We start from the raw sequence: 24792 nt of genomic DNA, 5'->3' as shown, positions 1-24792 counted from the left end.
TTCTCTGAATCCGTGGAAATCTGCCTTTTCCAAATTTAGGGTGAAGGCCAGTTCTTTCCTTTGTCATACAGCCCCCCCCCCACAGTGGAGTGGGCACCCCCCCCCCCAATTTCCTATCATTTCTATCACAGCAATGAGTCAACTTTGTTAGTGAGAATCAAATCCAGATTAGAATTTTCCCTTATTGGTTTCTTCAGATTTTGAAGGATGCAATTATGGCATTGACTATTGTTTTACAAGTCAACGAATTATTAGCTGTGAAACAAGTAGGGGAGGAAGGAAAGAGAAAGAGAGGGGCAGACAGACAGAAAGAGTAGAGAGGGAGAGAACTGGAATAGGTGTCCCATCGTGCCTCTCTGCCACACTTGTGATGTTTTTCCCAAATTCCTCATCTCTTTCTTCTTTTGTAGACCTCTGGCCAAATCTAGTAAAAGGAATGGTGGGTGCCCGTGGGTGGTACTTTTGAATGCACACTAAAAAAAAAGTGCTATGAAACTAGAAATACCTTTGAGAAGGTTCACAATTGGGCAAATTATCATTGTGGTGGTGGCAGTGGCTGTCCTTGTTAAGAGCTGTGAGCCTCTGTTTTCTCATCTGTAAATGGTCATGATAATACTTGCTCTTCCTACCTTCCAGGGTTGTTATGAGGCTCAGGGAAATAACCAGCAAAGCCTTTGATAAACCTTCATGTTCACTGTCAGAATGTTGGCAATGATTATCTTTGGTGCTAAAATGGTCATTTCTTTGATCTCAAACTCAACTTTGCCCCTTACTCTGGCCTTTGTAGTTACCAGGTCAAGCACAGGGAACTCCTGGTCCTTGGGGCCGATTCAGCCTTGGGCCTAGTTTCATCTAGTATTAAGCATAAATAGTAAGAGCTGATCCCATTTGTGCCTACAGTTGTGAAAACACAATGTGGTTTAAAGTCTTTAAGAGCATCACACTAAATGGCCACAAGATGGCGGTATTGCCCTGTGAAAGCTGACCTCTTCCCCTTGTGCAAAATCACCTGGTCCCCACTTTCCAGACTAGAAAGTTGGGGATTTTCGGGAAAACTGACTTTCCTTCTCCTTCTGAGCCTTCTAACGCTTTACCTTGGGGCCTTGGGGGCCTAGAAGAGACAGCAGAGAGAGCGCGGCGGGTGCGTCCCTCTGCTGGAATTAGCCCCTGCAAATGTGTCTCTGGCTCTGGCCCTGGTCTGGTTTTTAAGGTGGGATGCCTCATGTGCCTCAGACCACCAGTGGCCTCTGTTCCTGTGGCCCTTATGTGTGGCCTCTGTTCCTGTGGCCCTTATGTGTGGCCTCTGTTCCTGTGGCCCTTATGTGTGGCCTCTGTTCCTGTGGCCCTTATGTGTGGCCTCTGTTCCTGTGGCCCTTATGTGTGGCCTCTGTTCCTGTGGCCCTTATGTGTGGCCTCTGTTCCTGTGGCCCTTATGTGTGGCCTCTGTTCCTGTGGCCCTTATGTGTGGCCTCTGTTCCTGTGGCCCTTATGTGTGGCCTCTGTTCCTGTGGCCCTTATGTGTGGCCTCTGTTCCTGTGGCCCTTATGTGTGGCCTCTGTTCCTGTGGCCCTTTATGGTCAGGCCTGTTCTGCACGGATTGCCCCTTCACTGGGTGTACCACCCAAGGCAGGAGGGGGAAGGGAATGAACATTTATTGGGTCTGTGTGGGGCACTGCCCTGAACACTCCAGATGTGATGTCTCTCATCTCATTCGGCCTCACAAGTGCTGTGAGGCCGCTGCTGCTACTTTCTCATTTTATGGTCGAGGAAATCGAGTCAGAGGCTAAAGAGCTTGTCCAGAGTCATACAGCTAGGAAGTGTCTGAGGCCAGATTTGAACTTGGGTCTTTTTGACTCCAGGCCTGAAGCTCTTTCTGTTGTACCCCATGGAAGGCTCACTAACCCTGCTCGCACCTTTTAATCTATCGGGTTCCCTCGCATCAGGCCTAGCCTCAGGGGCCATTCATGCCAACCCACCCAGGAGCCGAGCTATTTCCTGGGGGGTCTCTGCACTGGGGGGGTGGCTCTTGCCTGCTAGAGCCAGGGCTGAGGGGAGGATTTCTGAGGGCGCAGATTTTTACGTTTCACCCACCCAAGGGAATAAAAGGTGTCGCTGTGTCCTTAAATCACTTCTGAGGGTGTTTCGGAGTTTTGTGGTGAGCGTTAACAATCAATCGACCCTGAAAAGGCTCCTTGCCTGCCTGGGGAGCGCTGACTCGGCAGAAGGAAGGCCCAGCTGTCCAGCCCGGAATGAGCATGTGGAGAAGCGGCTCCTATTGGCCCGCAGAGGAGACTGGTGGCTGGGTCCTCCCGGTTCAGAACTCTTTGCAGGTTCTGCCCCACACCCTGCTCTGCCTCCAGGGCAAAGAGCCTCCGATTGGAATCTGGGAGTTTAGGTCCCAGGAGTTCTGCTATTTCCCCTCCCCCAGCTGGGCTTCCTCGGTCTCCTCCTCTGTGAAATGATGGGTAGGAGCCTGATTGGCCCCAGTGGCTGCTGAGATGAGCCCAACCCCAGCATTCATTTCCTGCTGGTAGAGACTTGTTTAAAACAATCACATTATTGGCCCCAGGGAAAAGCACGAGTCAAAATGTCCAGAGTGCTGCCGTGGAACTTTTAATGGAAAACATCAGACAACGAAAACACTTCCTACCATGAGATGAAGCTCTAGGAGTCCCCCACTCTGTCCTCTCTGTCTCCCTCCTTCCAGCCACGCCCCCCCTCTCTATCTGTCTCATAGATTTAGTCACAAAACATGGGACGAACTGCAGCGATACAAAGAGATTTCAATCCCCCAACTACAGAGCATCTTAACCATGGAGATACACTGAGAAGGGTCTGCCCTACATTGGTTCCCAATTAACCAAAACATTGATTCTCCTGGGCAAACAAGCCATCACCAGAAGCACAAGTTCAGAGCCAATACTGTGCTTGGTTGTGAAATATCAGGGGCTTCCATTTCCAAGGGATGCAGCTTAGAGCTAGAAAACACTTATCCAATGGGGGTCATTGTCACAATATGAAAAATAATTGTCTGATTGGATTTACAACTCAAAACCACAAGTGTTATTAAATAAATAATTGTTCTGTTTAGTGAGACTCTTCGAGGAGGCCTCGCCATCGTAGGCCGTGGAGCCAACCACATTCAACCGAAGGCTGCTGGCCGATGCCTCATTTACGCCTTCTCTCATAGTTCTGTGCCGTGCTCCATTCTGAGGACCCTGGAAGGAGAAAAGGGATTGCATGTGGCCCAAAGCAAATGAGAGGCTAAGGAAACACTGCCCCTCACTCCAACCAACTATGAAATGTTCTCCATTGCTGGCTATTTCTCAAGTCTTTGGTATCAACATTCCTTCTCCTCCCATAGTCTTCCTTTTGGTATGTGGCTTGTCCACTGAGCCTTCAGAGTTTCTGGTCACTTACGTGGTAAGCAAGCATGGACTTCTTTTCTTAGTATGAGATGAGATTGCTTCTCATGTCTGAGCTGGGGCCGCCCACCCTCCCTCCCTCCCTCCCTCCCTTTCTTCCTTCCTTCCTTCCTTCCTTCCTTCCTTCCTTCCTTCCTTCTTTCTTTCCTTATTTCCTTCTTTCCTTCCTTCTTTCCTTCCTTTTTTCCTCCTTTTTAGATGTTCACCTCTATCCTCAGATGTTATTGTCCTGCTGTTGAAAAATGATGTAACAACAATAGATATTAAGAACAAAAATCTATTTTAAAAAGGGAGATGAGGGCAGCTAGGTGGCACAGTGGATAGAGCAACCGGCCCTGGAGTCAGGAGTACCTGAGTTCAAATGCAGCCTCAGACACTTAACGCTTACTAGCTGTGTGACCCTGGGCAAGTCACTCAACCCCAATTGCCTCACTAAAAAATAAAGGGAGATGAAGAGAATGTGCCACCCGTGTCCTGGCAACTGTGCAGGCTGCAGTGAGGAAGACAATCATCCTTGTTCCCCTTGGGCAGTTACTTTATAAGTAAAAGGAGGCCCTTGGTGGGTGTCTGTTCCTGCTTCTCTAACCAGCTTTAGAGAACACTGTTGTTATTTTTTTCCCATCAAAAACTGTGTTAGAGCAAGGCAGACATGAGCTAAGCCAGGGAGGTCTCCTGACAGGGGCTCCCCCATCCTGGTGGAGCCAGGTTGGGGCTCTGGTCTTTGCTCCTGTTCCACTTACTGTTTCTCTCGGGTCAGAAATGTCTCAGCCACCAGACCAAGGGCTGTGGCTGCAAAATGATCAGTGTTTGGAGCAGGGGTGTCTCAATAGTAACTTATAGAAGACTTGCCCCCAAACCCATGATTAATGAGGAAACTCTGAGGTAATACACACATGCACACACACACATACCCCACTGGGAACTGAGGAAATTATTAGAACAAACCTGAACTGTCACATAAAAATATATAGATAATTAAGCCCCGAGAGGGTAGGGGGGAGGGGGTGGGAATTAGCTAGATAATTGACTTAGTTCTCTATCTGATTTTAGATGGGTAGATATAACCCAAGCCCATTACTGCACAATTTGTGAAAAATATGCTAAATAGCCATGAAAGATATTCTCCAAGGGTGGGTGGGGCAACCAAGACTTTAAAACAAAGAAAAAAAATGGGCCCAATCTTTGTGTGAATTAATAGCAAATTTGTTCCTATCATTTACTCTTTTTTCTAATTAAATTCTATTTTCAGTTCTGAATTCTTTCACTCTTCCTCTCTGCCTTCCCTCCCTCACCTATTGAGAAGGCAGGAGAAACAAAATCCATTACAAATATATACAGTCATGCAAAATATGTTCCTGCATTAGCCAGAGAGAGACAGAGAGAGAGAGAGAGAGAGAGAGAGAGAGAGAGAGAGAGAGAGAGAGAGAGACAGACAGAGAGAGAGAGAGAGAAAGAGAGACAGAGACAGAGACACAGAGACAGAGAGACAGACAGAGAGAGACAGAGAGAGAGAGAGGGAAACATGCTTCAATCAGCTCTTCTCTGGAGGTGGATAGCATGTTTCATCATATGAATGGGATAGCTTACCATAGTGCTTCTATCGTTTACAATTTAAACTGAACACATTTTAATTCAACATGGCTTAGAATGCACAAAGGCATACTCCTCCCAAATGTTCTTTCAGTTAAAAGCTCTGTCTAGTCACTCAGAGATTTAAAGTGACCAGGACATTTGCTGATGAATTTCCTTTGAGTTGTAAGGATGGTTCCTGACCTCTATTTTCTGAAGCCAATGCAAAGTCAATTTCTGTCTCTGGGCCACTAAGCCTGAGACCATCAAAGGAGGGCAGGAAAGCTAGTCTCTGGATTTCTGGAGACCAGCCAGAGGCAAGTCTGACCTGTGGGTCATGGTTAGGAAAAGCTGTGCCAAAGCCCATTCATTTGGTTGTTAACCAAAATCTAGGATCAGAAGTTTGTGGTTGTTTCACAATCTGCCTAAATAAAATCAAACCAAATATGTCCAACCCTTACAATAAGGCCTCAGGCCCTGTCTGTTGTTTTGAATTCTGGAATAGAGTTACAAAAGGAAGACAAGTTAGAAAATCAATCAAGAGTAGCCTGGCTAATTGGGACCAAGTCACCACAGATAATTCTTGTGGGCATGAAAGCATTTTTCTGGTGACTGTGTCCTTCTTGTTGCCTCTCATACATGGAGATTAGTTATCCACAGCCAAATTGAAGCCATGTTTACTTATGTAGTTACCTCAGGACAAAAAAAATCCAATAAAAATTAGAACACAAACCCCAAAGCAAACCACCCTCCCAAACCCCAACTCCTAAAACATTTCCCCCTTGATTATGTGATTATCTCCTTTACCATACCTACAACCATTCAGTCCCCAAGGTTGCCTCAGCTTTACAAGGCATTAAAATGGCTCATATTGACTATTCCAAGAGTTCTCAGTCATCTAAAACTCTTCCCATTTTACAGCCGTAAAGAGAGACACCTGGGCTCACACATCCTTTGGTAATTAGGAGCAACTGGAGAGATTCGAGTACAATTTGGAAGGGATTCGTAGACCAATAGTGCTATCCCCTATGGAGAAAGGAAGAGATTCCTTAATCTAGACAGGATGAGGCTGATGTGAAACTCTTCAAACATATGAGGAATTTCAGAAAGGCAAATGAGCAGGCTGCCTTAGCCCTTACTGAATGCAGAAGAAAGGGGCTTGGGCCCCGGGGACATCAGAAAGCTGTCCAAGTGCTCGCATCAATTTCCAAAGGCTGTTGGGCCTCTTGGAATCTGGAAAACTGGACCAGATAGTGCCCGAAGGCCTAGACGTGGACAAGCTGACTTCTATCGCTCCCTTTTAACCACGGGCAAGTTCTGACAGCCTGTGACTGGAAGGTGACCAGCTTTCTCCCTTTCCCCATGTTATCTGTCTAGTTATTATCATCATGAATATTGATAGCAAGGTATAAGGAGGAAGCTAGGTAACATCTCGGGAGGCTTTCTATTGAATAATACATGAAACTCAACCTGGGATTTTGATTTTTGAGCCCTTGAAGGGCTGTTTCCACGCAACAGTGAGATTCCCTGGAGCTTACTTTTTCAGTTGAAGAGAAGACAAGAAGAGCTGAGCAGAAAGCCAGATATTGGGATGGCTCTGGTGTTGGCCAGGCTGCCTGGATCTCTCTGCTCTGCTCGGGTCACCGTAGATGAGCAGCCCACATTTACATTTAGATCCATTTAAGCAATCTCTTTAGCCTGTTTCTACACTTGAAGAAAGGGGTTGTGGGGAGTAAAAGCAGTTACAGATTTAAGATGCTACCTCTAGTTTTAGCCGAGAGTTATACATACCAGAAGTTAAAGATCTTTTGCCCATGAGTCCCACAAAGGAATCTGTTTTATGCCCTGAAAAATATATGTGGGGTGTTGAAATATGCAAAGAATTCTTATTGTTAGAAAAAGTAAGAAAAGACAGTCCCTCTCCTGATCACACTTGTCTCCATTGGAACAGTGATTGAAGTAGGAAACATGACTCTTTCCTGCAGGGCAAGGCCATGGGCAGGTAAGCAGAGAAACCCACGGATGTTCCAGAGTCTATCTCTCCGGATCACCAAGTACTTTTTATCTGGGTACAGAATTAATTGTTTCTGCCTTATGAGAATTTAAAATTGCTCCTAACTGAATCAGCTTGGAGAGGTTTTCTGTCTAGGCTAGGTCTAGAGGAGAGAATCCAGCTACTCCTTGCTTTCCCTAATTGAGCACTGAGGACTTGCAAGGGCCTGGTCCTGCTGCCTCTGTTCAGGCTGGTCCTTGTAATAAACCTAGAGCAGGTGGGCAGCTGCAGGCAGGAAGCTGCGTCTGTCCAGTAAACAGGCAGGTAAAGCCAAGTTCTAAGGGCTGGACAGAATCTCTCCCTGGTTTAATTGAGGGAGCCTCAGCCCTGCCCCTCCCCCTAATCTGGGGGGCTGTTGGTGGTAGTGGAGGGGAGAGGGTTGCATCTATCCAGTTCTTTCCAAACCTCTTTGCCTTAGACTTGGCTGGTGCTTATTCTTAAGACTCACCAAAGAGCTTCTGGAAATGTAACTATCCCTGAGACAGCCCTGGAGTGAAGGCTAGTAAACCCCCAAGGGGGCAGGAGCTGCCAGGAGTTAATCTAGTCGATAAGCTCCATCGAGCTTGGAAGGCCCAAGAGGCCCTCTGGAGAAGGCCTAGATGTTAGACCAGTAACCATCATCCACCCCTTTAAAGACCAAAGCCTGAGAACAGAGAATTCTGTCTCCCACAGCGCTTCATCTTCATTTTGCTGAACCTTCTGCTGGTGACACGTGCTGACTGTCACTGCTTATGAGGCAGAAAGTGCCTAGACAAGAGCCAAGGCCTCTCAGGCAGCTGAACATAGCTCTGCCCTTGTCCAAATCTAAGCCCTTGGCGCTGCACGACCTGTTTGCCAGTGTTGGCTCTGGCACCTACTGAGGCCTTGGGCGGGTCTGAGCTCTCTGTGACACTTTCCTCATCTGCAAAGTGGGGACAGGGGCTGGTCTGGCTGGCCTGAAAGTCCTGGTTTTTCTTTAGCTCCAACTTGGCTCAGACACCCCACATCAGCAACAATAAGCTAAGGTGTGTGTATCTAGCTCAACTCCCTGAGGCCAGAGCTTTCTAGATGCTCAGCTACATTTGGGCTAGTGCCCCGGCATCCACTGGAAATACAGGGGGCTAACTAACCAACGGAGACTGTGGCCTTTGAGGAGCAGTGCCTGTGTCCCACATCTGCCCTCTACCTTGGACCTGGGAGACATTTCCCTAGGTCCTGGGTGGGGGTTCCCATATAGGCAAGGGTGAACCAAACTTCATCCCTTCTGAATGGCCGGGAGGAAGCATTTTCCACTGGGACTTGTCTGTTAGAACTTGACCTGTTGGAATACACCAATTTCTGATCATGTTTGCTGAGCCGAGGGACGTGTCAGAAGCTACCAGCAAGCCAATTCTAAACTGATAGCAGGACACCCCGAGTTTAAATGCTCAGATAAGGAAATTTCACAAACTTAAACATGTCCTGTACACAGAGCACAGTGTCAGGGGCTGGGAGAGAGACACAGTTTAGGCCTCTGCCCTTCTGGAACTTAGAATCTCTTAGGGGGCACAGTCCACTAATAAGCATGTTGGGGTTTTCAGAGAGTCCTGTTCTCAGGGTCCCTGAAGATGTTCCTCTCTCTGATCACTAAAGAGCATCATCAGAAAACTTGACCTAAGGGATTCCGGCTACTACCCTTCCAGAAAACTCAGTCTAGGCAAAGTCATGCACAGCCTGGCAGGATCATGAGTGGCTACATGCACCCAAAACAAGGGAAGCTGATAAATGAGTGGGATACAAACTGGCTCATAATCACATTTGACAGATGTTAAAATAATGTTGAAACTTACTTTTATGAGATATTTGGCCATGCCCTAGTGGAAAAAAAGGAAGAGATTAGTGAGCACAAAAAGAACAAGCCACCCTGGTCAGCTGCCTGGACAGCTTGGCACAGGGTCAGAAAACAGGCTCATGGAAGATGGCAACAATTAGTTCAGCCTTATGAGGCTGGAGAATGGATCACACCCAGGGTTTCCAGTCAATCAAAAGATTAGTAGTGAAAACTAAATAATTAAGATGTTAACTTCAAGAAATTCCCTCCCCCCTCCTTGTTATCCTCCCCAACAGAAATAAATGAATGGCTACAGGATGATTCAGTAGCTGGGTCTGATTTCCACTCATCAGCTAATGTGAACACAGGCATAAGTACCCAAGAGCATAATACTGGGAGTCTGGGAGGGGGTGGGAAAATGTTTACCATAGAGAGCCTTTAACATGCCCACTTGCTTTTCAACTGAGGTATCTGACAAGAGATGAATTGACATTAACCAGGTATAAGTAGGACGGATGGACAGTATGCATTTCACCAAGGAAATGGAGGCTGGAGCTATGATGTGATACAATGGGCAGCCAAGCCTTATTGTCCATGACTGGTGGCCAATCTGCACACCAAAGATGGCGTCTGTGATGGGTGCTGCCCTCCAGGTCATTGTCTCCCCTCCCCCTTCCCCCCCTCCCCCCGGGATCTGGAGGCCACTCACAAGATAAAGTGTCTCCTATCCTGGGGATTTCAGGCACTTGGATGTTGGAAGAGTGCATGTAAGAGGCTGGCGGAGAGGGGCTGGCTCCTGTGTGGCTCTTTTCAGAATCAAGTGAGAAATGGGGAAAAGATCAGGACAGAGCTCTAGCCCTCCCCCCAGGCTAAGGAAGGAGGGCAGGGCCAGGGGTCCAGACTTCCCTTCGGAGCAGCTAGAGGAGAGGGGCTTGTGTACTTACCAGCATCCCTTTTGCCCATCAACCCAAAGAACTGCTGAGGCTTGGGTCTCCTGGCAATTCTCTGCAGGAAATGCTCAAAGGGCTCGGATAGCTCTTCCTGGGGGGATGAGTGTTGGGGGGGGATGTGGGGGAGGGCAGAAGAACAGACAGAGACAGACAGAGAAAGAGACACAGAGAGACAGAGAGAGCTGGTGCATCACTGGAGCAATGTGGAGGGGGTGGGCTTTGCACCCTCCTTAATCCTTGAGACCAGGACTACAGAGTTCACTGGGAAGAGGGCCCTGGCCTGGGTTGGATTTAGGGAGTAGAGGCAGAAGGGGAGGGGGGAGATGAGGAAAGAAGAAAGGAGAGGTGAGCGAATGGAGAAGAGGGGACGGAAGTGGAAAGGAGAGAAGAGAGGAGAAGCAGAGAGGAGAAGAGGTTAGAGGGAAAGAGGAGAGGAAAGGAGAGAAGAGAGGAGAAGCAGAGAGAAGAGGGGAGAGGAAAAGAGGAGAGGAAAGGAGGAAGGGGGAGGAGGAGGAAGGGGCTGGTTTTTTCCCAAGTCCAAGCTGGGTTGACTGATCATTTGCTGTAGGATTCAAGGGGTGACACTGTGGTTTCATGCACCCAAGGAGAAGAGGATCTGGGCCCTGCTCAGGTCGGTCTGGTGAGGGACCCTCATTGCCCCACACCCCATTCTTCTCATTTGTCCCCAGGAGACAACCCTAACCCTAACCCTTACCCGGGGAAAGGAATCCTCCCTTTTCTTCTTTTTGAGAGGGAGTGGAGGTATGGAGGGAGGAGAGGAGGCCCTAGAAGAGCCTCTATTCTAGTGACTTGCATTGCAGGGAGACTGGCCCCAGAGTGTACCCCAAAGCACTGGCTCTGAGCCCCGCCCCCGCCCCCGCCCCCGCCCCCGCCCCGCATGTGGCTGCTTTAGAACTCCCACGCTCACTGACAGAGGGGGCCGAAGGGCGAGGGAAAGAAAGAAGGAGCCGGGACTCGACAAACCCTGTCCCCACGCCCCCCGCCCCCCCTCGCCTCTGTCCCTCCCCCCGGCTCTCTCCTGCTCTACCAGGACTTCTAAGAAGGCAGAGACTGAGGTATTGCACCCAACTGCATTGCTTTGAATGTTGCTGCAAGTTACCCCTTTCCTGGCTGCAGCTGGTCTGCGAACACCCGAAGTCCCTCCCTCTCTCTGACTCCCTCCCTCCATCTCCTTCTCTCTCTCAATCTCTGTCTCAGTCTCTCTCTGTCTGTCTCCCTCCCCCCTCTCTCCCCCTCTCTCCCCCTCTTCCCCCTCTCTCCCTTCCCTTCTCTTCCCTCCTCCTCTCTCTCCATCCTCCCCACCCCCTCTCTCCTCCCACGCCCCCTCTCTCTTCTTCCCTCCTTCCCTCCTCCTCCACCTTCTCTCTCCCCCTTCCCTTCCTCTCCTCTCCCTCCCCTCCCCCCCCCCCCGTGTAACACCCCATCACACACTCAGGTGCACTTACGCTCGCACAAAGGTGCTCTACATCAGCCTGAGCTCACTGGCAACAGCCAGGGTCTCCTTCGAGCTGTGCTCTGCCTTCCCTCTCTCCACCAAGCCCCCTTCTCCCCCCAGGAGCGTTCCGGTGTGGCTTGGCCATAGGTGTACAGCCTCCGCCCTTCCTTTTTCATTCTCTTATTCGACTTGCTCCCATCTCCCCGAGGCCCCGTGTCTGGGCAGCACTGACCACAGTGGGGAGAGGGCGGATGGCGGATGGCGCACCTATTGGAGAGTCTGGGACGGGGGAATCTCTGGGCTTGGGCCAGTGCCCGCCGCCTGCCTTGACCCCAGATTGCCCGTACAGGCTGGAGGGGTGAGGGCGCATATTCGGCGGGACGCCAGCCTAGGCTGCGCACTGCTAGCGTCCGTCGGGGCAGAAGCCAAGCGCTATCCCCAGTTGGGCTGGACAGAGCCACCCCACACGCAACTCACCTTGAGCTGGTCGCTGTCCGACCAGTCCGCCCAGTAGTTCAGATCGTCGTTGGCGCCCATTTCTTCGGCAAAAGCCTGAGCGGACGCGAGGAAGAGCACGGCCAGAGCCACGAGGATTTTCATGTTGGGAATGTGGGAGCCGGAGAGAGCTCTAGCTGTCAGAGGGAGAAGGTCCTGGCCCACGGCAGAACACCGAGCCGGTGTCTGCGGAGCCTGGAACCAGAGGAGAAAGGGGAGAGCTGACGCCTCCCTCAAACCAGGGGAGAAGGAGCACATTGCCCCGAGTTTTCCGAGGACCACAGACACACAGACAAACATACAATCTCTCTCTCTCTCTCTCTCTCTCTCTCTCTCTCTCTCTCTCTCTCTCTCTCTCTCTCTCACACACACACACACACACACACACACACACACACACACACACCCCAGAATCACAAACTCCAGGGCTGGAAGAGACCATGGACGTCACCTAGTCTAGTCCCCCATTATGTATGGGGAAACTGAGGCAGTATAGAGAGGAGCAGGGGGACTCGAACCCAAGTCCTCTAACCCCAAAGTCCCCGTGGTTTTCCGCCTCCCCCTCGGTGCTTGGAAACTCCGATCCCCGGACCTCCCCTATACTGTCCCATCCGTCCGTCCGTCCGTCCGTCCGTCCGTCCCTCCATAGCTTCGCTGAGACTTTGCCCTGAGAAGAGTCGGAAGGGAAGTCGGGGACTCACCTCCTCGGGGCGGTGGCGATCTTTCTCTACCTCCCTCTCTTCCTCCCGGCTCGCTGGTGGAGCCTGGTCGCTTCAGAGCCCGGACCGACGGACGGTAGCGGGAGCACGCAGGTACTGGGGAGCTCGGGGGGATCAACGCCGGTCCAGCCCCTATTTATCCTGGCCGCGAAGCCACGTGACACTCTCCCCACTGCACTTTCTGATCCATATTCAATGAGTCCCCGCCTAGCTGCCGCTGCAACCCCCTCTTCCCCCCCATCCTCCCTATCCCGCCCCCGGCCCAGCGAGTGTCGGTCAAACCTGGAGCCAATTGCGCTCCTAGTGACGCGATGTCGGGGGAGTCAGAGGCCCGAGGGCCAATCCTCGGCTTAGTTGTCGTCGGTGGGACGGTCGGGGAAATAAGAGTGCCCGTTCCTTCTTCTGCTCCTCGCCCCCATAAGCCCGGGTCTTCTGGTCCCCTTGGATCCTGGCCATTACGCATCTAAATCCACCCGACCCGTGACTCAAGCAACTTGGCCAAGCTCCGGAGGCAGCCAGACGGGGCTGGTCCCTCTGACCAACTCCACCTCTCCGGGGGAGTGGAGGGCAAGGCGCCCGACCTTGGGGGTGTCAGGGAAACCTGCAAACCTCTCTGGGGCCCCTAGGAGCTAGTCTTAGGTGATGCTTCCTTCTTGGGCAGTCACTGCAAAATCTCCGCAGCTTTCGCCGTGTCGTCTCCCAAGAGGCAGAGGCTCCCCGACAGCACCTGCCTTGGTTTTCCAATAAACCTTTCCTTCTCCGGCACTGGGGGGGGGCGGGGGGAGGCGGAGGGATGGACTACCCTTGAGAGGGGGTGCTTACTCCCCTCGCTTGTTACCTAGGGCGTTGTCTTCCTTACAATGCCGGGTCTGGGCAAGGGGTGGGGTATGACTCTAGTGAGCTTCTGGGTTCGCCGAGGTTACCCAGGAAGCCCTCTGCCCTTCACTTTCTCTTTTCCTTCCCTCTTTCCCTCCTCCTTCCTTCCTCCCTCCCTTCCCTCCTTTCCTCCCTTCCCTCCTTTCCTCCCTTCTCTCCTTCCCTCTTTCCCTCCTTCCTTCCTTCCTCCCTCCCTTCTCTCCTTCCCTCCTTCCTTCCCTCCTTTCCTCCCTCCTTCCTTCCTTCCTCCCTCCTTTCTCTCCTTCCCTCCTTCCTTCCTCCCTCCCTTCTCTCCTTCCCTCCTTCCTTCCCTCCTTGTTGACTAAGCACCCACCCGGTGCCTGGGCACCACATTAGGTGCTGGGGTTGCTAAGACAGAACGAAACAATCCCCACCTCCACACCTGCCTTGGGATCCAGACCTATATTTCATTGGTGAAAGGAAGGAACTCTCTGTGAAGAAGGTCCCACCAAGGCAGCCTGACTTCTGGTCTGACCCTAGAGCCTTTGCGCTCTTGGAGTGGGGAGATGTGAGAAAAGCCACTTGCACAGGGAGGCCTTGAAGCTTCCCATCAGCCAAGGGAGAGGAGGGAGGGGTCAGGAGAGGGAAGTGGCCTCAAACTCCCGAGCCTCTGATGGGGGCCTCTCCTGTATTCTCAGGTAGCAGAAGCTCTGAAGATTACCTAGCCTGTGTCCTCCTCCTTCTCCCCCTGCTCTCTTCTTCCTCCCTCCTCCCCTCCTCTTCCTCCTCTTCTCTTCCTCTTCTTCCTCTTCTCCCTCCTCTTCTTCCTTTTCTCCTTCCTCTTCTCCTTCCTCCTCTTCCTCTTCTCCTCTTCTTCCCCTTCCTCCTGGTGTACATTTGATGCATGTGTGTGCTGTGTACTCTGGATTGTCATATCCCACACAGCAGAACCATCCTCTCTGCCAGCCTGTGCCAGAGTGATGGGTGGTGGTTAAAAACCCAGTGGGATGAAACAAGTCATAATGAAACTCTTCCAGAAAGGGCTTATCTCTCTCTCTCTCTCTCTCTCTCTCTCTCTCTCTCTCTCTCTCTCTCTCTCTCTCTCTCTCTCTCTCTCTCTCTCTCTCTCTCTCTCTCTCTCTCTCTCTCTCTCTCTCTCTCTCTCTCTCTCTCTCTCTCTCTCTCTCTCTCTCCCTCTCTCTCTCTCTCTCTTTAGTGAGGCAATTGGGGTTAAGTGACTTGCCCAGGGTCACACAGTTAGTAAGTGTTAAGTGTCTGAGGCCGGATTTGAACTTAGGTGCTCCTGACTCCAGAGCCGGTGCTCTATCCACTGTGCCACCTAGCTGCCCCAAGGGCTTATATCTCAAGGAAGGTGTCCATAGAGGAAAAACATCTCCATAAAGTCCAGAGTATTTACAGCAGCACTTTTTGTGATAGATAAGAATTGGAAACAAAATTGATGCCCTTCATTTGGGGGAGCAGCTAAACAAATTGTGGTCCATGAATGAAATGGAATATTATTGTACTGTAAGGAATGATGCATATGAGGATGACAGAGAAGCTTGGAAAGACCTATAGGAGCTGAGGCAGAGTGGAGTACACAGAACCAAGAAAATAATATACATAGTAACTACAACAATGTGAGTGGAGAGAACAAGTACGCAATAGAAAAAAAAACAAAAAAAAATTAAAAGGGAAGTAAACATAGATGGGTGGTTTACACATTTAGCAACACTGGCTTTAGCATTTCCCCAGGTCCTAATTTACAGGTATGGTCAACAAAATAGTTTTCTCCTGATTTTTTTTTCTCCCTGATGTCATGCATTCATAGTGATACTATAGTGAGTAGGACTATAAGAGTAAATAAGATCATAAACTCCTTCAAGGAAGGTTGGATCTTGGAAAAGACATCTCATCTCTCGGTACCTCACTGTCTTCATCTCTAAAATGAGCAGGTTAAACTAAATTATTTTTAAAGTCCATTCTTGCTTTAAATTGTAGGTTCCTGTAACTCTGTTGTTTATTCTATTGAATTGTTGATAACCCAGCACCTCACATAATCCTTTCTTTTTTTTTCCAGGGCAAAGAGGGTTAAGTGATTTGCCCAGGGTCACACAGCTAGTGTCAAGTGTCTGAGGCTGGATTTGAACTCAGGTCCTCCTGAATCCAAGGCCAGTGCTTTATCCCCTGAGCCACCTAGCTCACATAGTGCTTTCTAAAAAATGTTGTTCAAAAAAGAAACAAGTATGCGCTCAAAAATCCAAAGCAAATGTAGCAAAACTGTAAAGATTCAGTAGGACTTGAATAGAGATGAAAGGATGCTCCCTGCCCTCCACCACCCTTGGTGGAGGGGGGGGGCTACAGGTGCCACATATGTCACATGTTTTGGACTTTCTCAATGTATCCATCAGTTATGCTGTTTTTTTCTCTCTAAAAATAAAATAAAACACTTTGTCTGATGGGGAGTGGCTCTTGGTGAGGTAGAGGTAGAGGGATACATGGGCAGCTGTGGAGAAACAGAAAACATCAATAGAAATCATTTAAAGGAAAGATAAAACCCCTTCCAGAAAGGATCCTTCCTCCTGCTCTCTCTTTGCTGACCCTGTCTCCACCTTTCTTTCCCAGGGCTATGCATACACATCTTTGTGTGCCCAGAAACAGAAACCTGGGCTGCTTGGCACCCTTCTTTTAGGCAAGGCTAGTTTTTAATGCTAATTTTCTTTCTTTCTTTCCCAGTTGAATACAATGGGACAACCTTCAATGATTTGTGCTTCTAGGATCCATTTCTCCTCCTTGGGACCTTCCTCCCTGATGGCACTCCCAAGGCATCTGTCCCATCATTACTTCTGACCCAACCTCATGAAGTGAGTGAGCCCCTCTACTCAAAATTGCCCTTCCAGCAGTTGAGGGGATTGAGGGGGGCATCACACTGGCTGAAGCCCACTGAAGCTTTGATTCCCCCTAAGATCAAGGCTCCCGTTCTCAAGCTTTGCCCCAGCCCCTCCTCCATGTGGCTTATTCAGAGTAGGGCATGTGAGCTCTCTCACAGGTGGCCATGCCCTCATTCCTGGACAGCACTCAACAGACTCTGCTTTTTTCAGCTACTGATAACTCTCAAACCTCAAAGGTAATTCACTCATTTGTTGGCATCTTGGAGTCCTTCTTCACATGCCTCACTTTTAGGTGCAAACATTGACCTCTGTCAGTTAGGATTTTCCACTGGTTCCAATCCAGGTGGATTGCATAATTTAAAAAAAGCTCTCACTTGGACACAGAAAACATTAAGACTTTTAGGGCTCAGGGCTTTTGTGAAAATTGTTTTGTTTTTAAGATTTAAAGCGTCCATTTTGTTCTCAGCCTGTCATCCTCAGGCCTAGGGGCTCAGAGCCAGAGGAAGACTCTTGACTCTTGAAAGGTAAGCTTGAGGTTGGGCTGTTGTCTCATGGGAGCACATTCACTCAGAGTTAGATATTCTTTCTGTGCTTTTCCCTTACCCCAAGAATCCACTGACACTATGGAAATGTGAAGGAAGGTTTGCTGAATGAAAATGCTTGGAAGACTTACAACTTTAATGCCTCTTTCTCTGTTTGACTTTGACCCTGTGTTACTAGGCTACCTGTGAGCTGTGAGCTTGGGTTTAACAAGAAGAGCTCCCCTCGAGTCCACTCTGGGGCATAGCCAGAACAGACTTGAGTCCTCCATGAGGGCAGCTTCTACACTACCCTGGGACTCTACCCTCTTCCCAAATACCATCAGACAAACACTGTTTCTCTTTAAGGCCAGAACAGTCTTTTCTCTCTCTTATTGAAGGCTGAGTCATTTATGGTTCTCAAGTGAAAGGACCAGCAGCCTTGTGGTATCATGAACTTTGATAAATAATAAAATATACCACTAATCACATGACAAAAACCAACTGCCTTTCTGATGCTTTAGGTGGCAATTAATTGCTACATCCTGAATGAACACTCTAGTCAGAACAAGGAAGATGATTCCCTCAGGCAGGAATTCGGATCTGCTCCTAGAGCCAGAGCAAAGATTCCTAATGCCAGTGTCTGCCTCCAAGACTGTGTAAGCAAACATGTTAGAGGCTAACGGACTAATATATCTCCACCACAGACAACCAGGTGTTTTTCCAAAATAAAGACTTGCCTTAGAAGCAAGAGTTAACGGGGATGGAGACAAATTGTTTTTGGATGAGATTCATAGGGACAGTGGCCAGAGTGTGATTTAATGAGCTTCCCAAAGCAGCTAAGCCACACAACTCGAGGCAATAAAGGCTGCTTCTCAATGGTGGTGGATGGAGAGGAGCACAGTGAAGCAACTGATGTGAAGTGTGCCCAGGGCTGGCACACTTTCCTCCATGACTTGAGAGTTAAATATGTCAAAGTTCAGGCAAGTGACTTCTCCATTTGCAAATCACCTCTCCCTCCCCCTCAACTGGGCTTTTCAGCATTCTTTTGTGTGTTTTCCACTGGCAGCAATTGGTAGGACCAAGCAACAAGCCATCTCTTCCAGTACAAATGGTCACACCTTGCCAGCTGGGCATGATTCATTAAAGATCAAGTTTTTTGATCAATAAAGAGAGGTCAGCAAGCAGCTGTGCAGTGAGACCTGGACAAAGTTGTGGAAACACATTTGGCTAACAGATAATCTCATTAAGTAGCCCACATCTAGTGATGAAAACTCATCACTAAACTGGCAACCTATGCCCATAACCCAAGTATTAATGAAGAGCTCTTTGCTGGGGGAGGTACAAAGTTTAGGATTGTAGTTTCTGGAGCACAGGCTTTGTTTCCTCTTTGTACCACCACCATCCATTTCTGGCACATAGTAGGTGTGTAATGAATGCTTGTTGATTGTTGGATAAAAAAGACAAATTCCCAGGCCTCTGAGTTTATAGTGGAGTAGTGGGATAAGGCATCAATAAAAGCAGCTTCTATGTGACTCCAGATATGACTGGAGAATATGGCAGAACAAGGACATTAGAGAGAAGGAGGAAGGGGGAATGAATAAGCATGTTTATAGCATCCACTGTGTGCCAGGCACAGGACTAAATGCTTTTTACAAATATTATCTCATGGGATCCTCACAATAACCCTATCACCATCCTTATTTCATGGTTGAGGGAAGTGAGGCAAACAGAGGTTAAGTGACTTGCTCAGGGTCACAAAGCTAATAAATGTCAGAGGCTAGATCCAAAAAGAGGTCTTCCAGACCTAGCACTCTATCGACTGGACTATCCTATGTCAAGGCCAAGTTCTGTTGTCATCAGTAGGCTACACTGCTGTCAACAGAGCTGGGGAGGGCCTTGCCCCTGTGCTGATAGGGTCTTTTAGCAGAAGATGGCTGACTATTTTTCAGGGCTGGAGCCAATATGTGGTTTTTTGTGCAGGGATAGGTAGAATCCAATGGCCCCAGGGGCATCTTCACCTCAAAGACTGATCCTGTTTCTGTAGGGTCAAAGCCATAGGTAGGAGAGCATAAGCTGAAAGAATGATAAGGTGCTAACAAGTGTGTATGAGCATGTCTTAGCAGAATGGTGTGTTTCTGAGAAAGTACTTGGAGTCCTGGCATCAGATAGACCAAGGGACTTGTAAGCAGTCCTCATTTTCCATGAGGCTCAGGAGGTAGATGTGTTGGACTGGACATTATGAGTCAGGCTGATGCCCTTGGGGGTCCCAAAAAGGTTATGGTGATCACTGTGTTGATTCTTACTTGACACGGTAAGTAAGAGGATAGGGTCATTATGGGTCTCTGTGCTAAGACAATACACATTGCTGGCTACTTTCACAGGGCACCATAACATGCATAATGGAGGTTGTGGGGGGGCATATATTCAGTGACTGATGAAAAGCAAAGAGGGATGAGGCATTTGCAGCAGGCATTAAGGTGGCACAGTGGATAGATTAGTAGACTTGGAAGTTGGAAGACCTGAGTTCAAATTTATTTGTTTTTTTATTTTTCATTTTATTTTCCCAAATTACATATTTTGACATCAAATTATTTTTAAAACTTTGTGTTCCAGATTCTCTTCCCCCCCCAAACTTAAGCAATTCAAAATAAGCTATACATGAGCAGTCATGCAAAATGCTTGAGTTCAAATTTAGCCATAGACATTTACTTGAATGACCTTGGGTAAGCCATTCAACTTTCTCAGCCGCAGTTTCCTCATTTGCAAAATGGAGGCAGTGATAACATTTATCTTGGAGGGATATGGTGCAGATCAAGTCAAATAAGATAATGCGTGTGGGATACTTTGCAGGCCTTAGGGTGCGGGGTAAATGTTAGCTGTTATTATTAACTCCTCTCAACCACAGATACTGATATTGACACTTGAGACCACACCCTTTTCATAAAAGAGGAACTCATGGGATAGGGTGACTATGAGCTAGGCTTTGTATAGGAGGACAGAAGGAGAAAAGGATCCTCTAGATGGCAGGGAGCAACTTGTGCAGAGAAGAATGAGCATGCTGTGTGTAAGGGCCACTAGGCAGTGCAGTGCACAGAGGGCCAGGCTTGGAGTCAGAAGGACCTCGGTTCAAATTCAGCTTCAGACATTTCCTAGCCTCTAGCCTCAGTTTCCTTATCTGTCAAATGGAGATAATAATAGAACCTACATCACAGAGATTTCATAAGGATCAAATGATTATACACACACACACACACACACACACACACATATATATAGAGAGAGGTTCTGAAAATCTGAAAACACCATCTATACTAACTTTATTAATAGTGATAGCGGACATTTATATTGTGCTTACTATGTGTCAGGCACTATGCTACCCACGTTACAATTATTATATCATTTATTACTTATCTCGATAATTATCTCTATTATTATTTTTATTACCTCTGTTATCTTTGGGAAATTGGGCAGAAGGTTGGACAGGTAACCTGAAGCTGACCTGCCAGAAGACTTGAAAAGGAAGGACAATTTACCCAGAGCCTGCGTTTGACAATGAGGGAGCCCCTGGAAGAGAAATGCCAAAAGAGGGACTTTGGTTCTCTATCCAAGGCCTTCCAAACATAGTTTTCTTTGCATAAATGTGATCTGAAGATGACTTTTCCTGGGTTTGCAGATGGAAAACACTGAGGAAATTTAGACATTTATAAGAAGTAAAGCCTACCTGAGAGATGAATTGATGGGAAGCAAGGGCCACACGGGCAACCTCACTACCTGGAGGTTCTCCCTGGGTTGTTCATGAGGGTTTCCCTGTTTTTCGTGATGGTTTTATCAGTTTTCTTGATGGATCTTGGTTAATCTCTGAAACCAAGGAAGCTGAAGGGGCTCCTTTATTGGTTTCCAGCATGCCTGGGGTAGGGGTAATCAAAGAATGCTCCTTGTGGGGTCCCCAGTCACTGCTCCACCTTGGCTGGTTTACCCAGGACTGCTTGAGAAAGAAGTAGGTAATGCACCTACATGGCAGTTTTCAGTCCAAGGACTCATGTTTTCCAGCCTGCCTACTTACTTCTTTCATATTTCAACTTGAAAGTGATTTCTAAGAGATACTTATAAAGGGAGTTCTAATTCTCATGAATGGTGGGAGCGTGGTCTACTGGAACAGCAATTAGGCTCGCTCCAGTAAGAACTCGGCTTCCTCAGTCCATTTGGATTCACATGAAAAAGCACGGGCTTCTGGAACTGTCCTATTGAACAAGAACTGACAAAGGCCTTGGGCTGGAGGGGCTGTTAGATGGAATGTCATTCCCTAAAATCTCCTTGGGTTTGGGGGTCCTCAAGAATTTCTAGCTGTTGCTCACTTGGCCTCCCACTTTCCCCTCCTTTCCTTTCTCTCCAGCAGAACAAAATGCCTGGAATCACCATTATCAACCGTCCCATTAAACCCCTTGCAAAATATGCTTTGTAGGCACACAATCATACCAGCAATCCAAGTGCATTAATTGGGCATTGGGCACAGGAACTGTACTTTGTGCTAGAATGGAAAGACAAGGCTGGAAACTGTTCTTGCTATCGTGGAGTTTATGCTGTATGTTGCCCAGACAGGCACAAATCAGTGTGAGAGAGTCCAGTTAGGAGGCAAGAAAGCCCAATTAGGAGCTGAGAGAGTCCAGTTAGTAGGTGAGAAAGCCCATTATTTAATTTCAAAATAATTTTTAATCTCTCCTTCAATTGTCCATTATTGAATGTAATTTTTATTGCATTATGATCTGAAAATGATGTGTTTACTATGTCTGATTTTCTGCATTTGGTTGTGAAATTTTTTATATCCTAATACACGGCCAACTTTTGTGTAGGTGCCATATACTGCTGAGAAAAAGGTATATCCCCTTCTATTCCCATTCAATTTTCTCCAGAGATCTATGATATCTAAATTTTCCAGAATTTTATTTATTTCCTAAGCTTCTTTTCTTGTTTATTTTTTGGTTAGATTTATCCAGTTCTGAGAGGGGAAGGTTAAGGTCCCCTACTTGTATAATTTTATTATCTATTTCCTCCTGTAATTCATTCAACTTCTTTAAAAATTTAAATGCCATACCATTTGGTGCATAGGTATTAAGTACTAATATGACTTCATTGTCTGTGGTGCCCTTCTGCAAGATACAGTTCCCTTCTTTATCCCTTTTAATTGGATCTATTTTTGCTTTTGATTTTCTTCTTCATACTTGGATGCGATGGGCAGGCCCTATTTAGTCCTAACCTTCACTTCTTGGGCCTTTGCTGCTGACTTCACCCTCCCTTGGAGTGTCTGGGTTCAGAGTGATCACAGATTTCAGGCCTCTTGGATCATCTGGGGTTAAACCATGGTCTTCAGGCTACTCTGGAGCATCTCAGGCCAGATTGCTGTGGCCTTTAAGCCCCTCTGGAATCTTCCAGTTAGAGCACATCCAGCTTTGGTTGCTGTCTCTAGGCAGAATACTTAGGTTTTCTGAATCCCATGGACTTTCCTCATGGCACTCAAGGATTCCAAGCCCTAGGAAAAGAATGCTGCAGACTCCAATGCTCCTGCAGAATCTTTGCTAAGAGTTCTGCACACCTCCAGCCCATTATCTAGGACCCTTAAGTCAGAGCACTGTTGGATCTCATTCCCTCATCCATGGTCAGACAAGTTAGAGGGGTGAGGATTCTTAATGCCCTTGAAATTTCCCTGGCTGCATCCTTAAGGCTTCCTGACCCTTAGCACCAGAGCCCTGAAGACTTCAGGTTCCCTTAGAGCAGGGATCCTTCATGTGTATTGTGTCTTGGTCTCCTTTAGTGGCAATCTATTGAAGCTTATGGACCCTTCCCAGAATCATGCTGTCATGAATAAAATAAAGACACTGGGTTACAAAGGAACCATCTATATTGAAATAAAAAATGCCATTTCTTCCCATCTGAGTTCATGGACCATTTGAAAAGTGTTTAGGGGTTCACTGATTTCTGGATCCTAGGTTAAGAATGGCCACCACAGAGGATGTCTTGTCAGTGTTAGCAAACTTTCAGCTTGTTGTTACCTGCTCTCATGCTGGCTTTTCTGGATGAGGAATTCTCCAGGCTTCTTGCCATCTTTTGTGAGGTCCTATGCTGAATGAAGGAACTTACTGCTGGACAATGGATCTAGTTTCCTCTTTAGATTTTGGCAGGGATTCATATTGGAAAGATGGGCTCCCCTCTGACCTTTCATGCTACTATCCTAACTAGAAGCACCTCCCACTGGAGTTTCCTGAGCATTGGCATTTTCAGACTTGTGCTTTAAGAATACTCAATTAGCAGATGTGTAGAGGGTAGATTGGAGAAGGGAGAGATCAGCTGTAGGGGGCTATTGCAATGGTACAAGTGGAAGGCCAGATCTAGGGTGGTTGTGGTGTGAATAAAGAGAAAAGAACAAATATGAGGATAGAAGATTCATTCATTTATTTATTTATCTTTGGCAGGGCAACAAGGGCTAAGTGACTTGCCCAGGGTCACACGGCCAGTAAGTGTCAAGTGTCTGAGGTCAAATTTGAACTCATGTCCTCCTCAATCCAGAGCCAGTGATTTATCCACTGCACCACCTAGTGGCCCCCAAGGATAGAAGGTTTATAAGAATGGCAATGAACTATCTATGGACTGAGTCCTGATGGTCCTTTCTCAGCATTCCTCCTTTAACTATCTGCCACATTGGACACCATTGACCACCCCGCACTCCTGCATATTCTCTCTGGGTTGTTATGACACTATTCTCTCCTGCTTCTCCTCCTGCCTGTCTGACCACTCATTGGCAGTCTCCCTTGCTGGCTCATCATTCATATCGTATCCCCTGTGAGTGTTCACTGAGGCTCCATCCTAGGCCCTTTCTCTTCTCTTGTTATGCTCTTTCTCTTGGCAACTTCATCAGTTTCTATGGGTTTAACTATCATCTCTATTTATCTCATATGTATATGTATTCATGTATGTATGCATATATGCATATGTGTGTTCATCACCAGTCTCTTCCCTGAGCTTCAGTCCTGAATTAACAATTGCTTATAAGCTATTTCAAACTAGATGTCTTGGAGACATATAGAGTTTCAAATGTTCAGAACTGAATTCATTATGTTTCCTCCCAAACTCTCCTCCCTTTCCAACATTCTTATTACTGCCAAGGGCACTGCCATCCTTCCTGTCACTGAGGCCTGAAACCCAGATGTCATCCTCAATTCCTCACTCACACTCACTCCACAAACCAATCTGGTGTCAAGTCTTGTCATTTCTACTTTCATAATATCTTTGTGCATTTCTCCTCTATTCCTGAGCCTGAGCCTGAGCCACCACGAGTTCTCATCACTTCTTGCCTAGACTATTGCAAAAGCCTGTATCAGGCACTTCCCTATGCTAATCTATCCTCCACCCAGCTGTGAAAATGATCTCCCTAAAGTGTAGGTTTGACCATGTTCCTTCCCTCCCCACCCCCATTCAATAAACTCCAGTGGCTCTCTATCACCTCCAGAATCAAATATAAAATCCTGTTTGGCATTCAAAATCCTTCACAGCTTGTCCCCTTCCTACCTTTCTAGTCTTCTTAGGTCCACTACCCTGAATATACCATATAATCCATCTATCCTGGCTTCTCTGCTTTGCACTGGCTATTCCCCATATTTGGAATAGTCTCCCTGTTCACCTCTATCTCTTAGGTTTCCAAACTTTATTCCAAACTTGGCTCAAATTTCATGTTCTTCACGGTCTTTCTGGGTCCCCCCAGCTGCCCATGCACTTCCTCTAAGATTGCCTCTCTCTATAGCTTGCTTAGATGGAGTTATTTACATGTGGGCTTTCCCAGAATTTTCTCTCCTTTAGGGGACAATGTTTTTGTGGGGGGTTTTGTCTCTAGCACTTAGCATACAGTGCCTATATTCAGTATGTGCTTCATAAATGCTTGTGGACTGATTTACTGACAAGTACCCCCACTCTTCTGTAAATTTGGAATCCTACATGAACTTGCACTACACTGTGCCTTATGAACATGTCCACACAAATGAACACCTACTACCTTAGAAGCAAATAGCACATGTGTACACACCATTCATGTTTGTACA

General features: G+C 47.6%; 1 protein-coding gene across 3 annotated transcripts; it reads right to left on the bottom strand.

Annotated features, from left to right (window-relative positions):
* Positions 1–2605: 2605 nt before the first annotated feature.
* On the bottom strand, positions 2606–12656 carry TAC1 (tachykinin precursor 1). 3 transcript variants are annotated; one of them, XM_043967095.1, is made up of 7 exons: positions 12439–12656; positions 11720–11932; positions 9781–9877; positions 9263–9307; positions 8856–8879; positions 6786–6839; positions 2606–3218 (listed from the first exon to the last, which is right to left on the bottom strand). In XM_043967095.1, the coding sequence occupies exons 2-7, from the start codon at positions 11840–11842 to the stop codon at positions 3169–3171; spliced, it is 393 nt and encodes a 130-aa protein (XP_043823030.1). In that variant the 5' UTR covers positions 11843–11932; positions 12439–12656; the 3' UTR covers positions 2606–3168. The 3 variants fall into 3 exon arrangements, with proteins under 3 accessions (XP_043823030.1, XP_043823032.1, XP_043823031.1); XM_043967097.1 differs by lacking the exon at positions 6786–6839; XM_043967096.1 differs by lacking the exon at positions 9263–9307.
* Between the last annotated feature and the right edge of the window lie 12136 nt (positions 12657–24792).

The sequence above is a fragment of the Dromiciops gliroides genome, chromosome 5 (assembly GCF_019393635.1).
Source record: "Dromiciops gliroides isolate mDroGli1 chromosome 5, mDroGli1.pri, whole genome shotgun sequence".
NCBI classification, from domain to species: Eukaryota; Metazoa; Chordata; class Mammalia; order Microbiotheria; family Microbiotheriidae; genus Dromiciops; species Dromiciops gliroides.
This window is presented reverse-complemented; position numbering and strand designations above follow the sequence as displayed.